This window comes from Rhyacophila brunnea, unplaced genomic scaffold (genome assembly GCF_057557595.1).
Source record: "Rhyacophila brunnea isolate RB1 unplaced genomic scaffold, BYU_Rbru_1.0 scaffold_15, whole genome shotgun sequence".
Taxonomy (NCBI): domain Eukaryota; kingdom Metazoa; phylum Arthropoda; class Insecta; order Trichoptera; family Rhyacophilidae; genus Rhyacophila; species Rhyacophila brunnea.
Genome location: NW_028232806.1, coordinates 7815362 through 7835033, shown reverse-complemented (window position 1 = coordinate 7835033; position 19672 = coordinate 7815362). Strand labels below are relative to the sequence as shown.

The window sequence follows — 19672 nt, the reverse complement described above, 5'->3', positions numbered from 1 at the left end:
AATAATTATGTAGGTCTTATACATTAAAAATAAATACTATCCATTAATAATGTTTTTTGGATAGCACATGAAATAAAAATGTTGGTAGATAATATGTGTTTCAAAATCCTTCGTATGTTTAGTTAAGTATATTAGAAGATATGTACTATTTTTTGGTCAGAGATATTAGTTGGACCGAGTTTGTTTTAAATTTAATTTAGTGACCATTACTTTTGAGGCACGCATCGGCGGCGACTTTTTTATATTACTAGTAGACCAACTATTTCGGACGACATATAAAAATATCAATTCTCAAGGGAATTTCTGTAGAGCGTGCCTTTAAGTAGGTACGTATAGTAATACTTAATCTTGTAATTTATCAATTTATTAATTAATAAAGGCTGCCTACCTAGCTACCTAACTTCAAAGGAGCATAAAAACTAGCCAGTAAAGGCAGTAACATAATGTATGTTAATAATACTATGTATAAAAATGCGCTCCTTCATGGAGAGGATGGTGTCACCATATATATGACATTCCAGCCAGACTGGAATGTATCAAAACGACGCGCTCTATTCGAGCAGAGCCTACCCTGTCCATGAAAGAAAGGTTTGACAGAGCCGAATATCTGCTTAATAAATGCGGCATGTTGCCCTAAATGGCTAACACGCGCCCACTAAAAATAATTACCTGGAACGCCCGCAGTATTGCTCAGCGCGATAAGCGACCCGAGTTGACTGACCTACTCTCATTGGATTTGACGCCACGGCAGTTGGAGTAAATTTAAATTGACGCCTAAATGCCATAGTTTCGGTACATGGGAAAATGAATGCGGCAGAGGTGGTCCACCTTGCCAACCTCATATGCTCAGTCATCCTAGCAGGTGATTTTAATGCACATTTTTACCACCTAAAGCATGGCATCCTCAGAGGATCCAAGGCCATGAGGCCTGAACCATCAATGGGCGGATTCACAGATATGAGCAAGTCGACTACGAGACAGAAATTTCTAGCCCGTAAGAAATTTTATAGTCACCTTTAGAAACTTAGCTAACAAAGTCTAAACTAAATAGGTATTATTTAATAAAAACTTACGAATTTATGATAATTACTTTTCTCAGCCTTAATAATATTATAAGAAGCCTTGCCATTAAATTCGTGCCTAGAATTAACATCATGGCCCCCACATCCTGAAGCGGGCCCCCAGGCTAGGATTTTTGGCGGGCCCCCTACCTATCGCTAAAGATAAAGGCAGTGTGACGCTCTATAGTAGCGTTTTTAAATGGTGTACCTACACTGTACGCGATAAAATGAATGTGTATATTTAGTGTTTTTTTTTGTATATTTTAATACATACATCCATTTGAATTATGGAGTTGTCGAGTATCGATACACAATTAAAAATTGTATCGTACAATCACATAATTTGAAATAGGTGAAATAATTGAAAAAAAATAGCTTTTAAATATTTTTTACTATTAGAGAATTTGTGATGCCACACCGGGCCCCAGGCTAGAGCCCTGTCAGCCCCCCTTTGTGCTTGGCGCCCCTTGGCGCTATTTTACTACACTAATATTAATATTTTAAAACATGTGATTGTAGGATACATTTTATTATTATTGTGTCAATGCTCGACAAATACCTAATTATTCCTAACCCGACAACCAACCATAATTATATCAATATAATACAAAACATACAATCAATACCATTAATTTAACTTCACACACTATTTGAAAATCGCTATTTTAGAGTATCACGCTGTTTTTAACCTTAGCGATAGGTAGGGTGGGCGCCAAAGATCCTGGCCTGGGGTCCCCCTTCAGGATGTGGGGTCCATGTTTTGGTGTATTAATTGTTTTACATGTGGTGTGCCGCGGAATTCCGGGAAGACCTTTGGTGTGCCGTGGGTGAGAAAAGGTTACGGAACACTGCTATACACCACTGCCGACAAAATCATTTTGTACGATCATGTAAGACAACACCCACTTTCATTATTTATCTGTTTATTCAACCCAGTCAGATTTTGTTCAAATTTATTTATTTACATATAATATTATGTAGTGAACTTTACAATTGACAAATTCATCACATTCACAACATGACATGGAAAAACAAAATGAAAACAAATGATTTTTCATTACACAACAGCCAAATTTACTCTACCTCCGAAAATGCTGTACATCTGCATTTTTTTTTTGCACAATCATCTTTTGGCCCGAGCATACTTATGGTTGTACTCCCTACTTCAATTATAGTTTGTCAATTTATGGCTACGGCCGTATGTTGTAGCTTAACCACTGGGGAATGCCAAATGATGTTAACGCACGTGTTTGAACATGTACCATTTTAAAAAAAAAGATTTTTTTCGGTTAACATGATCTTACTCCCTACTTCAATTTTAGTTTGTCAATTTATGACTAAGGCCGTATGTTGTAGCTTAACCACTGGGGGGTGACAAAAGAAACGGCGTATTTAAAAAAAACACTACCTTATTCTTAGGTCAATAATTATTATAAAGCAATCATTATTCGTAGGATGTTTATCACAATTGAATGGTCAAAGACATAGCTTATAATTAGTATCTTTAGAATTATCTTCAAATGTGTTAATCTTGCCGATTTTTTGAATAATAAAATGCCTAATTCTTGTCAAATTTGGGATCACAGAGATTATCAATAAAAAATTTTATCGTAAATATTTTACTAAAATTATCTCGTCATAAATTATACTAATGGTTTTATAAATGCGTCTAAAAATTAATAAATGTAAAAAATCTTACCACTGCACAGTTATGTACTGAAATATGACTATATTCTAAAACATTAGAGCGAGAGGTTTAAAAGAATACTATTTTATGTAATAAAAATACTTTATGCAGTCATCAAATGTTTATAACAAATATAAAGGCTAATAAGGCTTCAAGATTATATAAATAGATTATCAACAACGTTTAAGGTATGTCCAGGATCATGCTTTGAAAATAGAACAAAAGCCCAATTTTGACCTACGCTGAGCATGTCCCCCCTTATAGTATTCGCGATTTGGCAGCTTCTAAAAGAATAGCTAGCTTTAAGCAAAAATCGATAATTGATTATTTTAATAAAAAACAATTTATTATACTCGTACATATGTGTATGTATATGTAAGTCTAGACAAATAAAAATTATTCAAACTGAATATACTTACCTTTCCCTGTCAATTATGATTTTTTTTCGATTATCCGGATTTTTCCTTATCCGGACTATCTTCAACCCCAATTAGTCCGGATAATCAAGGTTCTACTGTATATCTATGTATATGTTACACCGAATGTGTGAAATTGCGTATTACATGAAATCGGTAATATTTTGCCTAATTCATGGATAAGGCAACGGGCTTGAATTATTCATGAATTAGGCAATTTATCTGCAGAGTGCGTGAATTTGGCAGGGTATGGAATTCTTGAACTGTCAACATGACAGTAGAAAAAGTAAATTTAATACGAATGGTTTTATAAGTTATAATTGGAAACAATATATTATTATTATTAGGTTAAGTTAGGTTTTTTAATTCTGAATTCAACTGAATGTCCATTTTGAGGTTAGCTAACAAGTTAATGTCAACAAACTATCGAATCATACTATCACAAACAAACAATCGACCATTGCACGATTGATACCCAAGTACGAATCAAATCGCCAAAACTTCTTTTAATAAAATTCTTCCGTTACCATATTATAGTTATAGATTTTTTTTTTGGGCATAGTAAATGGATATGAACGTCATTGCAGTTATTGATTGCTATATTTTTATATAATCAATGATGTTTGAAACATTTGGTTAGTTTGATTAGTTGCAAAAAACACCACCGTAGCGCTACTATCTAATTTGCCCAATGCATGAACTAGGCAGAAAAATTACTGCCGAATTCACGCCCTCGGCAGATATTTTGCCTAATCAATGAACAAGGCAACGGGCTTGCATTTTTCATGAAATAGGCAAAATTTTGCCGATTTTATGTAATACGCAATTTCACACATTTGGCGTAACATATACAAACGAGTTAGTTTTAATATCCGCTTGGTCATTGTGACTTGGTTTCTATGAGGCACTATTTCTTTCAAAAAGTTTATAACGTCATATATGGTGGCGAGGTCTTTTTTCATCTAGGCTTGACCATGGTAGATTAAGCTGGACTTACAATCATGCACTTTATTGTACACCAATCGAGATCTGCAGGGATCACTCCTATGAAGAACGCTTAATGTTTGGTATACCATGGTCATGACTCTCACATCCTGAAGCGGGTTCCTAGACCAAGATCTATAGCGGGTCCCCCTACCTATCGCTTAAGGTTAAAGTTAAAGCGAGCATGATTTTCTACAGAAGTGTTTCACGGCACCCCAGGGTTAAGGGTATTCCGTGTATTTTTAGCGATTTTTAAATAAATCCAGTTGATTTATTGAGTTGTCAGCACTCGGCATATTATGAAGCACTGATCGCGGCCTCCTTTTGTGGTAGCCAAGTAATATATTCCATATTGGATAAAAATAGCCATTTTGTAAGTCAAGAAACACACTTAAAATAATTAAAAGACAATGTCCACACGTGAATTATCGTTTAATTATATCAATCATCATATTATCACAGCAAATTACACCACACAGTCATAACTCTTTAAATGTATAATTATGAAGGAAAATTTTACTATCCGAGAAAATTTGTGGTATTTTTCTCATTTAACTGGCCAACCCGTCACGCCGGGCTCCTTCTAAGCCCGGGCCCCCAGGCTAGAGCCCTGTCAGCCCCCCATTGTAAGGGCCATGACCATGGTATATGCTCGACTATGTGTGTTGAGAATCGGAGGTTGGCAGGGGAGAAAGCGATCATTACCATAAAAATTGATAAAAATGTATTCATTTAGGATAACATTAAATAAACATACAAAGGGTTCTCCAGCTAGATTAGAATTGATGGATTTTTTCCACAATAATAGCCTGTTTGTTTTCCCTAGGAAATTGATGGTCACATCTTTAGTCAAAACGATCATTCAGTATTAATGTATTTAACAATAATAATTTAAGTAAGTAGGTACATATATAAAAATTTTGTTTTATTAAATTTACATTAAATTACCAATATTATCACAATATGACATAATCCAATGTACCTAAATGCTATTTTCACTGTCATGTGTAAAAACATGTAATGTGTAATAACTTGAAGGAGAGATGATGAGAAAAATGTGATCTTATGATTTATTTTATTGATTTACATAGATGCATGTTTAATACCACTATATAAAGATGCCGAATGATGCCACTTATATAAAGATGAATATGTATGTTGGGCATCACGCGAAAGGACCGTAAGAAAAACTAATGGGTTAGGAAGCAGACAGGAGTACGCGATGTAATAGATGTTGCCAAACAGCTGAAATGGAGATGGGCGGGTCACATTGCTCGCCGTAAGGACGACCGCTGTACAAACGCCGTCATCCAGTGGTACCCAAGGGGCACGAAACGGCCACAGGGTCGCCCTAAAAGCCGCTGGATTGACGAACTGGTGAAGTTCGGCGGAAATACGTGGCAGCGAATGACACAGGACCGAGAGAGTTGGAAGAAGCTTGGGGAGCCCTTCATCCAGCAGTGGATTGACCCCGGCTGATAATGATGATAAAGATGCCAGGAAGTTTGTTGGCGATAAAACTTATGAATGTGCTGCTATTGGCTACCCGCTACACCATTGTATGATTATCATTAAATTCATCAAATATTCCATTTCAATATATTGTTTTTCTTTTGTATAAAAGATCATATTTGTATGTAAGATATATGTTCCTGGTGCAAAGTACCTGTAACCCCTCTACTATGTCTTTCACGCAGCATCAGTCCAATTGAATACATATAACAAAAACTAGAGGGATACGACCCGACCCCTTGGATTGCTTCAATATCTACAGAAAATGCTTTCTCCCAACGGTCCAGTCCTCTATCTACTTGAAATCAATAGTTTCCCCAACAGCCCCAATGATGTGTCACCCAAAACGTAGAAGACACATTGTATCTTTTATCTTATTTAGTAGAATAATAATGGAAACAACAATATTATAATTATTATTTTTTATTAGAAATATAAAGAAAAGAAACATTGCATATTAGACTATACAAATGATGGCAAACATACACTTAATACAAGTTTACACACAATATACATAGTTTATAATATAGCAGTAGCAAAGGGTGGAAGTAGGCTGTTAAGATCCGCCATAAACAGTTCACATTAAACTTTGTTAGTGATACGTATTTGTTTTTATTGAACGAAGACTACAATTTATAGTTGGTATTGGTTAGTTTTTAAAAATAAATTAAGCCCTGCCTAAACCAAACCATAATAGTTTTGGTATATTTTGGGCGATAAGACAAAATTATGCACACTTTTTCATTCATACATTTGTTTTCGTTGGTTCAAGAATACATATTATTACACATATTGTTGGTTCATTTATTTTAAATTCATTAAGCCCTGCCTCAATCAAACTATAATAGATAAAACATTATTCTATCTATAAAATATTCAAAGTTATGTATGATTTAATTGCATCATTTTAGATAGTTTATAGATAGACGAGTATTTTTTTACTATTATCAAATTATGGCTTGACTTTCGCAAGGTTTAATTAAATTTTAAAAACCAACCAATACCATCTGTAAATTGCTCGTAGTATTATTTCAATGAAAATAAATACGTATGACTAACAAGGTTTACTGTGCACTATTTATGGCGGATCTCAACAGCCTACCTCCACCCCTCGCCACTGCAATATAGATACAACTATTGTAAAAGTTGCTATGTATAAAAAATATATAATGTAAGCAACAAGATTAGTCTTTTATATGGTAACACTGGGCAAAAATGTTCATAAAATCACAACAGTATGGTGATACATTTACAGGATTATTATAAAGCAGCTATAATCGACAAACAAAAACAGGATTGCCATATTTCGCATTACGCACTGAAAAAAATAGTTATTAATTAAATTATACTTACATAAATAATTATATATTGTGGTGGTTACTTCCAATAATGGGAGGCTGTTTGCAAAGCGTGAAATATTTTAGAAAACATTATGACCATTTGGATGACGTTAAATTATTGATTGTAAAATAGTACTCTTATTTTCAAGACATTTTCCTTGGTAATGGTAAACAAATCGACACCTCCTACGTATAAGTCCGTTACTGCAAAATGGTACTTTTTCAGTATTACGATTTTAATAAATTTTAATGACACCACAACGTTAATTTTAAATGTTGAAATCGTAATTTTTTAGTTGATTGATATATTATATTGATTGAAATTTTTTTTTGGATTATCATTGTTGTATTATTTAATAAAAGGCAATCAAGTCAAAATAGCCAAAAACGCAGTTACGGACTTTTACATAAGAGGTGTCGAAATGATGGGGGTTTAGGTACATAGTTTACATGCAATTATTGTAAATGTTCATAGAATCACAATAATGTGGCAAACTCTAAAAACCATATGGCACCATTATACGATCTAATCAAAATCAAGCCGAAATCCGTATTAGCCACAATATCAATACAAATGATACAGAATACAGTAATTATTAATACTTTGGTTGCAAAACAGGATAACTTGTGTGTTGAGAGGCTATTGTAAAAAATGTATGAATTATAAATGAACAATGAAGTACCAGAATACGATAAGTAATAATGAAAAACATGGATCGAACAACTCTCTTATATTATCTATGATGTAGTGTAGAAGTACTGATTCCCAAAATAATTACAACTACATACAGGATTATTTTTAAACTTTTGTAGAGCCAAAGAAACTGTTAATTCTAGCGGCTTGTTTTTTTCTTCTTATTTTCTCTTTTATTAATCATAGAATACTCATAAATTATGATGCACCTTAAACACTTCTGAACTTCTCACATGATCCTGGGTATCACAAACTATGTGAAACAAGATAATGAAATAGGTAAGTGTAATTTCTTCGGTAACCTGATGACAGTGAGAGTAGCCGAGAGATCGGAATTGAGATATCAGGAAGAAAAAGAGGTAATTTTTTTAGACAGCAAAATATCTTAAAAAAAACTTCACAATATTACATAATATTAACAAAATTGAATCAACGTAACTGTCAAACTACCATTATAAATAAAATTAAAATATAAATTATTACTTTTTCTTTCTTAAATATTTTTGAAAAATCTATGATTCATAATATGGAAATGGATTGGAATAAAAAACAATATGAAATCTAAATGAAATAAATATAGGATCAACATCAATAAATAAGACATGTACCATAAAATTTTCTGTAAGTTTTGTAAATATCATTGTCTTTCTTGGTACTACATCTTTAGATTAATGTCTTAAATCGAGGCGACAACAACTTAATATGAACACACTCTTCTGAAAAAATCCTTTTCAATTCATGCCCAGATGCAATTTATATCATGCAGTCGAAAATTCAAACAATCATTGAACAACAATATCTCAAACGATGAAGCATTGATAATGTTGTATTAGCATAAAAAATTATTAAATACATTATAAATCAATGTTAAGTACGCCAAATTTTGTTCAAATGCGAGTAATTTGGTGAAGATAGCTTTTTAAATTCTTTTCTGTTTCTGCTAAGACATTACCTTCTTTTATTTGGGGGGGGGGGGAATTTTTCGCTAGCACCCGGGCAGCAGCCACCCTTTGGCATGGCCCTGAATATCGATACTTCATTTTAATAAGGAAACAATTCAAAATGTCACGGTTTGGAGTTAATAATGCTCTTCTCCTTACAATTTAGCAAAAAAAGTCAAAAATGTCTTCAATGTGTCATAAAATTGAAATGCCCTATCTGAGATTATCATTAATTCAGTTATTTCCTGGAATTTATGAGTAAATTCTTTATTAAATTGTAAAATTTCATTGTGTATTGCTCAATTCCACTAAAATAAATTATAAAAACATGCATTTACCTCAAAATCGACGCTTTAAAATTAAAATGAGAATATCTGCAAAAAATCAAACTCCATTATCTTGTAACAAGGTTTTTTGAGTTGTTTTCCTATTGAAATATGGTATCGATATATAAATATAGTAACATGTAGCAGTATTAATGTACATAGAAACAATTTGCTTCTGGATGTGATTCAATCTGTTTACATCCGGAAATGTCTACTATCAGGATAGACAGACGAGTCCTTCGCGTGGTCAAGTGTCGAGACACCTCTAAAACCTTCCATAGGATTGACATTCCACCCTAACATTGACGAAGATCATCCCAATCACTAAAACTATTCCTATGATACCAACACCTGCCATCCAACCTGGAAGATGCCGCATTTATTAGTGATACTTCACTGTCTGACATGTTGCTGACAAAAAAAGTATAATAAATGTTAATAATTAAAATATATAACAAACTTCAATCTTGACATAAAGTAATTATTGTTATATGCTTTAACTTGCTGTAACTCTGCTTTATAAATGTTATAAATTAAAGTTACTTCCCTACTTTATAAATCACCTTTACTGTGAAACCGGTGGGCGGTTAGAAAATTTTACTACCATGTAACAGATATAAAAGTTTTTTTTCATAATTCCCGAACCAGAGCGTAACCGGTGCATTCCTGTCCATTTCAAGCGCAGATTTCAATAAATGCTACATTCTCATGCATAATATATTGAATAATATTCAGTATTGAATAAAAAAATATCCGTAATAATAATGTATAATATTCATCATTTTTTACATATATGCAATCACAAGACTTACCCAGAGTGCAATTGGCCATGAAGAATACGTTCTTGACATCTGGACCACAAAGATCTTTCGCCCTCGTATTGGAGAAGTCCCCGAGATAAAGAATCAATCCAACAATCAAACACAATCCTACGATAAAACGATAAAAGATACACAATGGATAGATGGCAACTAATTAATAATATACTTGAGGTATTGGGGATAAAACAATTTAATCAACTCGCACATCTAAACTGGTCTAGTCTGCAAAATGTCGAATACATCATCGTTCTTCACAAAACACACGTTGCCAAATGGAGCTCCAGACACTGGTGGAATGCGACATTTTAGATTGAAAAAACATCTAGTGTTGCTAGCAACAAATCGCATGTGTATCGTGCTGCGAGTCGAAGCCGCTAGTATTGCGGTTACGCATACGTACACGCTACGAATTGGTCATTCCTGTATAGACGTCAAAGCTCACTGGTTGCCGCATCCCATACATAACCATGTTTTGAGACGTTACGTACGACTATCGCTAGGCGCCTATGTGTGCGGTCTTCAAATGCAACATCGGTCGTAGGTTTGATTTATGGCTGTGCGGCCGACGAGGTGAGTTTAGATGTGCAAGCCGGCTAAGGGTGACATAATTAAATAATGAGTTAGGGGTGGTTTTCACAACATACAATATAATTATGTGTCAAATAAGATTCAATCATGAAGCCGTTTTGTATCAAAGATTATAAGCATTTTATTTTAATTTTTTTTTATTGTGTTATCTGTCAATTCATGGTGGAACTGCATTTTATTATTGATTAATTTAATAAAACGCAGTCTTTTTAGTACTTATTCCACTTTTATTATTTAATAAATCTGGACCGCTTTAGTCCGCCTCAGAGGGATATTTTCAACTAAAATGTAAAATAACTTGAAAATGTCCCTCTGAGGCGGACGAAACCGGTCCAGATTTATTAAATAATAAAAATGGAATAAGTAATAAAAAATTTGCGTTTTATTAAATTAATCAATAATTTTATTTCCAAAATTGGATTACAACCCATGGGGATCCATGGCTGTACAAAATGTCATTATTGCAATAACACATTTAATTTGAATGTTTTTGCCTAACTTAAATGTTTAAAACAGTAATAACCTTAATAAACTTGATGAAATACCATCCTTGTTTCTTAGTGTGATAAGTGATATGGAAACATTTGAGAAAAATACTTCATTTACATTAATCACAGAATGTAAAAATAATGTAAAATTTACAATCGCATATTTGACTTGATTTTTTGTTGATTTACTCAACTCAGTCACCGGTCGGTATTTCAAAATATGCTGAGAGATTACCTGATACTGTATGAATGAATGCGACAATGCCGTAACGGACTTGTCGCATTGCAGCCCTGGTGCACCAGTCTATCACCAATATCAAAATTGATACGAAGAGAATTGAGACACCTGTTGAATGAAATAAAACGTGTATTTAGGGGCTTCACTTTTGTGGTCGAGCAGTGGAGCAATGGTGTTTTACCGAGCCGAGCCAGAGCATCGAAAATCTGTACTGCTCCACTGCTCCAGATGCTTTTTAAATTTTCTTCCCAAAATCCAACGAAAATAGTATATTTCTCACTTTGCAACACTGAAATTATTTGAAATACGGCAACACAACTGAGTGATGAATAACCTCACTTTTTTGACAGAAGAGGCAGATAATGAAAGACGATTTGCAGTCGTTTGGTTTAATAGGCTTAATAATGAAAAGGACGAATAATAAAATTCTTTAATAAATTTCCTTCTTTCAAAACTGGGTACTTGATTTTTTAACTTTTATATACCTACATATAATATGTATAAAAACTTTTCCCCCGGAGCGGAGGTGAAGCAACTATTAGGTCCCGGGCAGGGCTCGAAATGGACCGGAGCGCACCGGAGCGCCGTTCCGGTTTGTGAAATCGGTAAAATTATCGCTCCGTCTCGTCGAAAAAATAATTTGAGCGTCTGAGCTAGATAGGTCATATAACAAAAAAAAAATACATTTATTTTTATAAAATACGCATAAAATTTGATAACTATGTTAATATCTCTGAAAATTGTCGAGCGCTCCGGTTCGTAAATTTTTCCATTTCGAGCGCTGGTCCCGGAGCTAATACTTGTGGAGCTAATACGGAGTGCTTCCAACAATACAGATATTAATAAGTCAAAAAATATAAATTTAATTTAATACTATACACATACCAAAAAACATTAAACAAGAAGACACCTTCCAAATGTATGGGAAGTAATCATCATTGTTTGCAGAGAAGTCATCCTTAGAGAACGGACCACACACATCCGTGTTGTTGACTTGCATACACCTGCAAACAGACAAACATGTTTGGTAAAGACTTCTGACATGTCATTTTTTATTTCTATCGACACTCCCTAAACATGACATTTTAGAGGAGAGCGTCTCAAAGATTCAAAATACAATTGCGAAGTAACGGCTGCATGTATCTTCTTAAAAGTTGTAACAAATCTAGTTTCATCATGTCACGCAGATTTGATTGTCAAACATTCAAAAATTATTTAAATGAGTTAAATATTGCTAAATATACTGTATTTTCAGTCGTTGTCATTCATATATTCCTTCCTTTACAGTGCTTATTTACACAAGAAACGTGATAAGTATAATAAGAGAATGTGAAGATTAATTTTTCAAACGTATGACGTACCTACTTGATTTCAGTTTCATTCATTACAAGCCATTCTATTTTCAGAAAACATAATATATTATATTCCTACACTATTCATATTATATGGATACCTACACTGCTAATAAAAATATCAGTTTTAAAATGCTATTACAAATCGATATTTCCAGCTGTCACATAGGGCAGGGTTTCCCAAACTATGTTCCGCCGTACCTGAATAGGTGTTCCGCGACCATTTGGAAAGGTTTTATACACTGCAACACATTTAAAGATCTTCTACAAAGTAGAAGTAAAATAAGTAAAACTAAAATAAAAATAAATAATAAAGAATCTACTTCATATTGAAAGGCGTAAACTTCATGTAAACTGATGTTTATGACGTCAAGCATATAGATAGGTCATGGGTCCCACAAGGGGGAGGGGGCTGACAGGCCTCTAGCCTGGGCTTACGGGGGGCCCGGTGTGAGAGATCGACCAGCCAATAAAAAAAAAATTCAAGTTCACATTTATATTTTTATAAAAATCGATGTTTTTTAAAATAAATATAAAAATATTAAAACGATGAATTAGTCAAAAATCTAAACAACGAAAAATTGAAAACTTAATAAACTAAATTTTAAAAATATAATGTAATAATAAGATGTGACCCTGCAACGAATTCAAATTTTATTACATTTTTTTACAATTGTAAGTTTATCTTTAAATTAATTTAATAATTTAATAAAGGTCATGGCTCCCACAAGGGGGGGGGGCTGACAGGCCTCTAGCCTGGAGGCCTGGGCTTACGGGGGGCCCGGCGTGAGAGATCGACCAGCCAATTAAAAAATTTCAAGTTATTCACATTAATATTTTTATAAAAATCGATGTTTTTCGAATTGAACAACGAAAAATTGAAAACTTAATAAACTAAATTTTAAAAAAATAATGTTATAATAAGATGTGACCATGCAACGAATTCAAATTATATTAGATTTTTTTACAATTGTAGTTTATCTTTCAATTAAAAAAAAAATCTTTTTAATGTTTTCAGATAAATGTCATTGTTTCAGATACATATTAATTAATTAATACAGTTGAAATTGTAAATTATCAAAAAAAAATCTCAAATTGCAAGCTTTAAATTTTTCCGCTAGGTTCTCTGCTGGCGTGCCTCTCCCCCTTAAGGTTGTACCTCAGTTGAGGCATCGAGGCATGGTCTAAAAAAATCGTGGCTAGGCGATGCGCGGATTGCGGGTCGCGGGTGCAAATGACGCATGCCAAACGAAATATAATTTGTCATACAAATCCAACATACGTCCATTTTATGTTCTATTTATTGTTCTATGAGTAACAATAATAATATATTCATTGACATGTTTTCTTTTTAAAGTAAATGGGTAACGTTTTTAGTCATCTTTACACGATTTAATAATTAATACGCCCGTCGCCATCACGTAACAAAGTGACGTGTTTCCAGCTCGACGTTCTCTCTCAGAATGCGAGCGAGTCCAAAATTTCGTCGCGCCTATAGTTGAAAATTATTTGCCGTTTCACTCATGTATCACCTTAATTCAAAATCAACAAATTCATAATTATGTGGCATATCATTGTCTTGCTTGTTACCTATTAATTAACATGAAAGGTTTAACGGGAATGTATTTTTTTTTCGATTTCGCAATGTCTAGTTTACTTCCGTTGTTCTTGTACGTTACGTCCTTGATGACCAGCAATGACACGTCCAGATTTGCGAATTATATTTCTTAATAACCTAATAAATTTATCCAAATATTTTTGCCAGTCACTCGCGAGTTTTGAAAGTTGTCAGATGTATTTTTCAATGTATCTGAAACCGTGGACCCGCAATATTATCTACTGAAGTAGAGATGGCATTTAAATTAAATTTAGCGATATATATTTTGTTACTAATGTATCCATACAACACATTTTTTAGATATTGGAGTCTTGAAAGGATGGTAAAAAATACTGTATAAAAATGGGGCGGCATATTGGCGCTGCTTAGGGGCGGCATTATGTCTAGGGACGTCACTGTAAATAAGTAGGTACATAAACAATATTTTAAATGTATGATTATTTAAATAATTGATAAATGATAATCCAAAGAAACATCTGGACAAATTAATACTAAAAAAAATAATTGAACTGACTTGGATAGAATTATCCGGATAATGCCCCTCTATTCATTAAAATATCGATCGTCTTATGCATAGGGTGCAGGGTGGAGGTAGGCTCTGAAGAACCGTCATAAAGAGTGCACACTATATTTTTGTCAGTCATAGAATTTGTTTTCATTGAACTGACTACAAATTTTAGATGGGATTAAAAATCAATTAAACCCCGCGTCAACTAAACCACAATAGGTATATAATAGTGAAGACATATTAGTCTATCTATAAAATATCTAAAATTATGCCATAGATCTAGATATTTTGTAGATAGAAGAATTTTTTTTATCTATTATGGTTTGGTTTAGGCCTTAACGAATTAAAAAAAACTAACTAATACCATCTGTACCTAATTATATTATATACCTATTCGTAATTTAACGAAACAAATAAGTATGAGTGAAAAAGTATGCATTATTATTGTCAGATGGCCCATAGCATACAAAAACTATTGTTTAATTGACTTTTTGAGAACTAACCAACACCATCTGCAATTTGTATTCTTAGAGCATGTCCAGATGACGCGTGTCTCGCCGCGAGTGCATGTGGACAGCTCAATGAGGTCACATGTACCTCGATCGCGCGCGAGAAGTAACACGCGTTGATTAAATGTGGACGGCTCAATGAGGTCACATGTACCTGAAATGCGCGCGAGTTAAATCGCGCTATCTGTCTTAGTCCAATGAAAACAAGTATGTATGAGTTGCAAAGTTTAGTGTGCACTACAGTTATGTCGGCAACAGCCTGCCTCCATCTTTAGCCACTGGGCCAAATACCCATATAACACAAGCACAATACGATCTGCAATTTGTAGTCTTGAAAACAAATACGTAAGACTGACAAACTTAAGTGTACATTATTAATGTCGGATCTTAACAGGCTACCTCCACCGTTCGCAGTGACGTCCCTAGCCAAAATGCCGCCCCTAGGCAGCGCCAAAATGCCACCCCATTTTTTTTATACAGTATTTTTTTATCGTCCTTCCATAACTCCAATATCTAAGAAATGTGTTGTATTATGTTAAATGCCATCTCTACTTCAATAGACAGTTTTGCGAGTCAACGGTTTTCAGATACATTTAAATATACACCTGACAACTTTCAAAACTCGCGAGTGACTGGCAAAAATATTTGGATAAATTCATTAGGTAAGTATGTAGGTACCTACCGATAACTCAAATATAATTCTCAAATCTGCACGTGTCATTGCTGGTCATCAAGGATGTGACGTTCAAGGACAACGGAAGTAAACTAGACATCGCAAACCCAACAAAGAAACACTCCGATTAAACATTCCATGTTAATTAGTACATTTTGTTTCCAGCCAGTGAGCTGATTTTTTTTATTGGAGAGATATTTCCGCGATTATTAAGTTTAGGTACCTATTTCTATATATACCTAATGATTCTTCTCGATTTGCCGCCCTTCGAGTAACTGCCGCCCCCAAGCGACGCTCAATCTGCCTACCCCCACGGGACGTCACTGACCGTTCGCCACTGCTATGGCCTGTAGTAATAAATAACAACTACGGCATCGTCTAATGTTACATTCTTAAATGATAAGATCGCGGTTTGGGACGTTTTCTTCTTCACCGTATGTATCTACTCCAAATTACTGCGGATTTTGGATTTGAATAAGCTGATTATATTGTCTTGACTTTGGCAATTAGAAATCAATTTAACTTTAAAAAAAAAACTAACTATACACCTAGCTATTCCCAGTTATTATGTATTTATGTTTATTCAATAGTGCACAGGTGTGATGGCAGCCCTTTGTCATTGTGGATACTGGATACTAGCTTCCTCAGTCAGCTCTTTCCATCTGTCTCTAATAAAAGTGGCCACTGTCTAATTAGGTCTCAAAAGCAAAAGCATGCAGTAGATCTTTCTTCTGCCTACGCCCTACAGGACTAATGACCTTTGAACATAATATCTTCGACAGTGGGCTCAATTTAACATTTTCAGATAAGCTGTGACCGGTAGCAATGTGGTCTGGAAGCCAAACCCTAATCAAAATAAACCACCATAATTTGATTACATATGTAGTATAAAGCATATTATTATACATTAGTGTGTTATTGTTTAATCTTAAACTTACACTTAAACCACACCTTATCAAAAGTGGGTTTGATAAATGATAACACCACAGAGTAAAACAAAAACCATTATAGGTAGGCATCGACAAGCAAGGACCCAAAACAGGCATAAAACTAATTATATATAAGAAATAGTATTATATATTACATATTTCTAAAGTTGAGTAGTGTAGGTACCTACAGTCCTACACGGGACAAAAATGTAAATGCCTCATGTACAGTACTAAATGTACATGCCAGGATAGACACCGATTCTCACTGGCATGGTGGCCACGACGAAATCACGTTGAAACGGTGTTAGTGTCATTTGAAAGTAACGATACCAACACCTAAATGAGTAGCCACACTGCCAGAAGAATCTGACACCATTCTACAAAATATGAACATTGTATAATATATAGACTGTTCGAAAGTTGTATCGAAGATGTTGATGAACATTTCTTTCTGAACAATCACGCACGTTTAAAATACAATTAATGTCCATAGGTATTACTCCACAAAATTAAGGGGAACTGGCTTACCCTACTGGGTGTGGTATAACAGGCTACGAAGCTCGAGTGTGGAAAAATATGTGATATTTTCAATAGTTAGTCTATTATTATAGGTAATAATATTCAGTAAAGTTTGTCAAGTAAATGTAACGCGCATGCAATATTTGAGGACAGGCGGCTTTGTTTTACTCGAATTTTATAGCCTGACTGTCATAAAATACCATTTTTTAACTGTGGTCCATGGCGATGGCTTTTATGTTCTTATTAATCCGTCCTGTGAATCCTGTGATCGATCACAGGTTTTTTATATAATGGGTATTATTGACCACGACATGTGTTTCGTTCACTTGTGATGGCCCTTATCATGAAGTAACATTAAATAAATGCTAAATCACTTGGAAAGCATTATTAAATATTATTAGATGTAGATACTTATTTGAAATATGTTAAAATACTTGATCTCGTCCAAACGAATAAATAAGCCCATCATCAGCGAACTCCACATTCGAGACAGTAGCATTGTCGTGCTTGCGACGGACGAGGGAGACTTCCTCCAGAAAAACTTAGTAATAACGAAAATATCTTTCCATTTAAAAAAAATCAGCTCACGGGTTGGAAACAAAATGTATTAATTAATGTAAAAGGTTTAAGACTGTATTTTTTTTGTCATGTTCGCAATGTATAAAAAGCCATTACCAACGCCAACAAATCCCTATTTTGAGGAAAAAATATTTTATGTTTTAGTGATACCTATAGATATATTTTGTTATTACCTAATGTATCCATACAACATAGATTTCGGAGTTATGAAAGGATGATAAAAAACGCTGTATAAAAAATGGAGCGGCATTTTGGCGCTGCCTAGCGGCGGCATTTTGTCTGGGGACGTCACTGATCAACTATGTACCTAGTTACTTACATACCCAACAAAAATTGCGATAACCCCTTCAATTGTGGGTTCAAGTTGTCGAATAACTTATTTAAATAAAATTTAATCAAATATGTACCTACTTACTTACGTACCAACAAAAATCCGATAATTTACCGACAGTTCATGATTAATTGCTCTGACAATTCATGTGAAACTTCTAAATGATATAAAATATTTCGTACTCCACGAACCTGTTCCAAAGTCCCATAGTCGATACATTGTATAATTCGGTGACATTCGAAGTAACTTCTGGTGGAGTTGGTCCAATCAGCCATTTCGGAGACAATTATCGAATATAGTAAACAGATTATGGCCGCGACATTGCCTATAGATAATATTAAATTTCTGCAGGCCACTATTACGATGCACATTTTTGAAATTATGCTGCAATTCTTAGATGGTAATATTATACTAATCCAACGAGAGATTCCAATCTCAACCGCCCAATTTCTTTAATTCTAACAACTGTCAAGACAGGTACAACCCCTAGACCACGTACGAATAAACTGGCGGTTCTTTCCGTCGGTGCCAGTGTTGCCATATTTTGAAAGTGGAATTATAGTACAGAGCCTCCAAAATTATAGTATTTGGGGATAAAATATAGTACGCGTTGTCATCTGTTGAAAATGTATAGGTTTTTTGTTTCTCAGAAAAAAATAACGGAGAATTTAGTAGAATGTGTAAATATTTCACCGCGGGCCGCAGGTTCCCGATTTTTCATAGTCGGCTCGTTTTTTTTAGAAAAAATATTTTGCCGAGGGCCGCAGGTTCCCCATTTTTCATAGCAGGCTCGTTTTTTTTAGAAATGATATTTCGCCGCAGGCCGCAGGTTACCTATTTTTCATTTTTAGGAGAAAAAAAATTCGCTGATTTCCAAATTTTCAAAGATGACTCGATTGCGAAATGGCAAATGCGAAATTATAGTACTTTTATATAAAATTATAGTACGATATTCAAAATTATAGTATTTAGGGCGTACTATACCTATTTTATATCGTACATAGTACGCGGACCAAAACACTGGTCGGTGCGTTCCAACTTCCAGTCAGTGTTGCCATATTTCTGTCACCGAATTATAGTACGCGGACGAAGAAATTATAGTTTTTTTGCAAAAAATATTATATTATGCGTTGAATGGTCAATACTTTCCAGCAATTTCAAAAAATTCCATTGAAAAAAAAAGTCGAGAGCTTTTTTTTAGCTCGTCCGACCAAAATACTTTCCCGCCAATTCAAAAAGATTCTACACTTATTTGCCAATTCTAAATATTTCATTTCAACCCAGGCTCGAGATTTTTTTAGCTCTTTCAAGCAATTTCTTTTATTGTCAACTTTTTTCACAAATTTTTAAATTACTTATAGTATTTGCGACTTTTGTATCTTACGCAAGCCGTACTACAGTACGATTGGCAACACTGGTTGTAGTCAGTGTTGTCATCTTTTTGTCACCGAAAGTACGCGGTCCAAGAAATTATAGTATTTTGGCAAAAGTTATAGTAGGTACACGCTATCATTATGTTGAAAATGTATAGGTTTTTTTGTTTCAAACTAAAAAAAAC

At 34.1% G+C, this 19672-nt stretch overlaps 1 protein-coding gene across 2 annotated transcripts; it reads right to left on the bottom strand.

The window, feature by feature from the left end:
• Window positions 1–8189: 8189 nt before the first annotated feature.
• Window positions 8190–18623, bottom strand: LOC147074874 (LHFPL tetraspan subfamily member 2 protein-like). 2 transcript variants are annotated; one of them, XM_085943000.1, is made up of 5 exons: window positions 18306–18623; window positions 11982–12100; window positions 11094–11204; window positions 9774–9890; window positions 8190–9324 (listed from the first exon to the last, which is right to left on the bottom strand). In XM_085943000.1, exons 1-5 carry the CDS (start codon window positions 18320–18322, stop codon window positions 9227–9229), a joined length of 462 nt encoding a protein of 153 aa, XP_085799126.1. In that variant the 5' UTR covers window positions 18323–18623; the 3' UTR covers window positions 8190–9226. The 2 variants fall into 2 exon arrangements, with proteins under 2 accessions (XP_085799126.1, XP_085799125.1); XM_085942999.1 differs by lacking the exon at window positions 8190–9324 and having other exon boundaries at window positions 9510–9890; window positions 18306–18443.
• Window positions 18624–19672: the final 1049 nt, after the last annotated feature.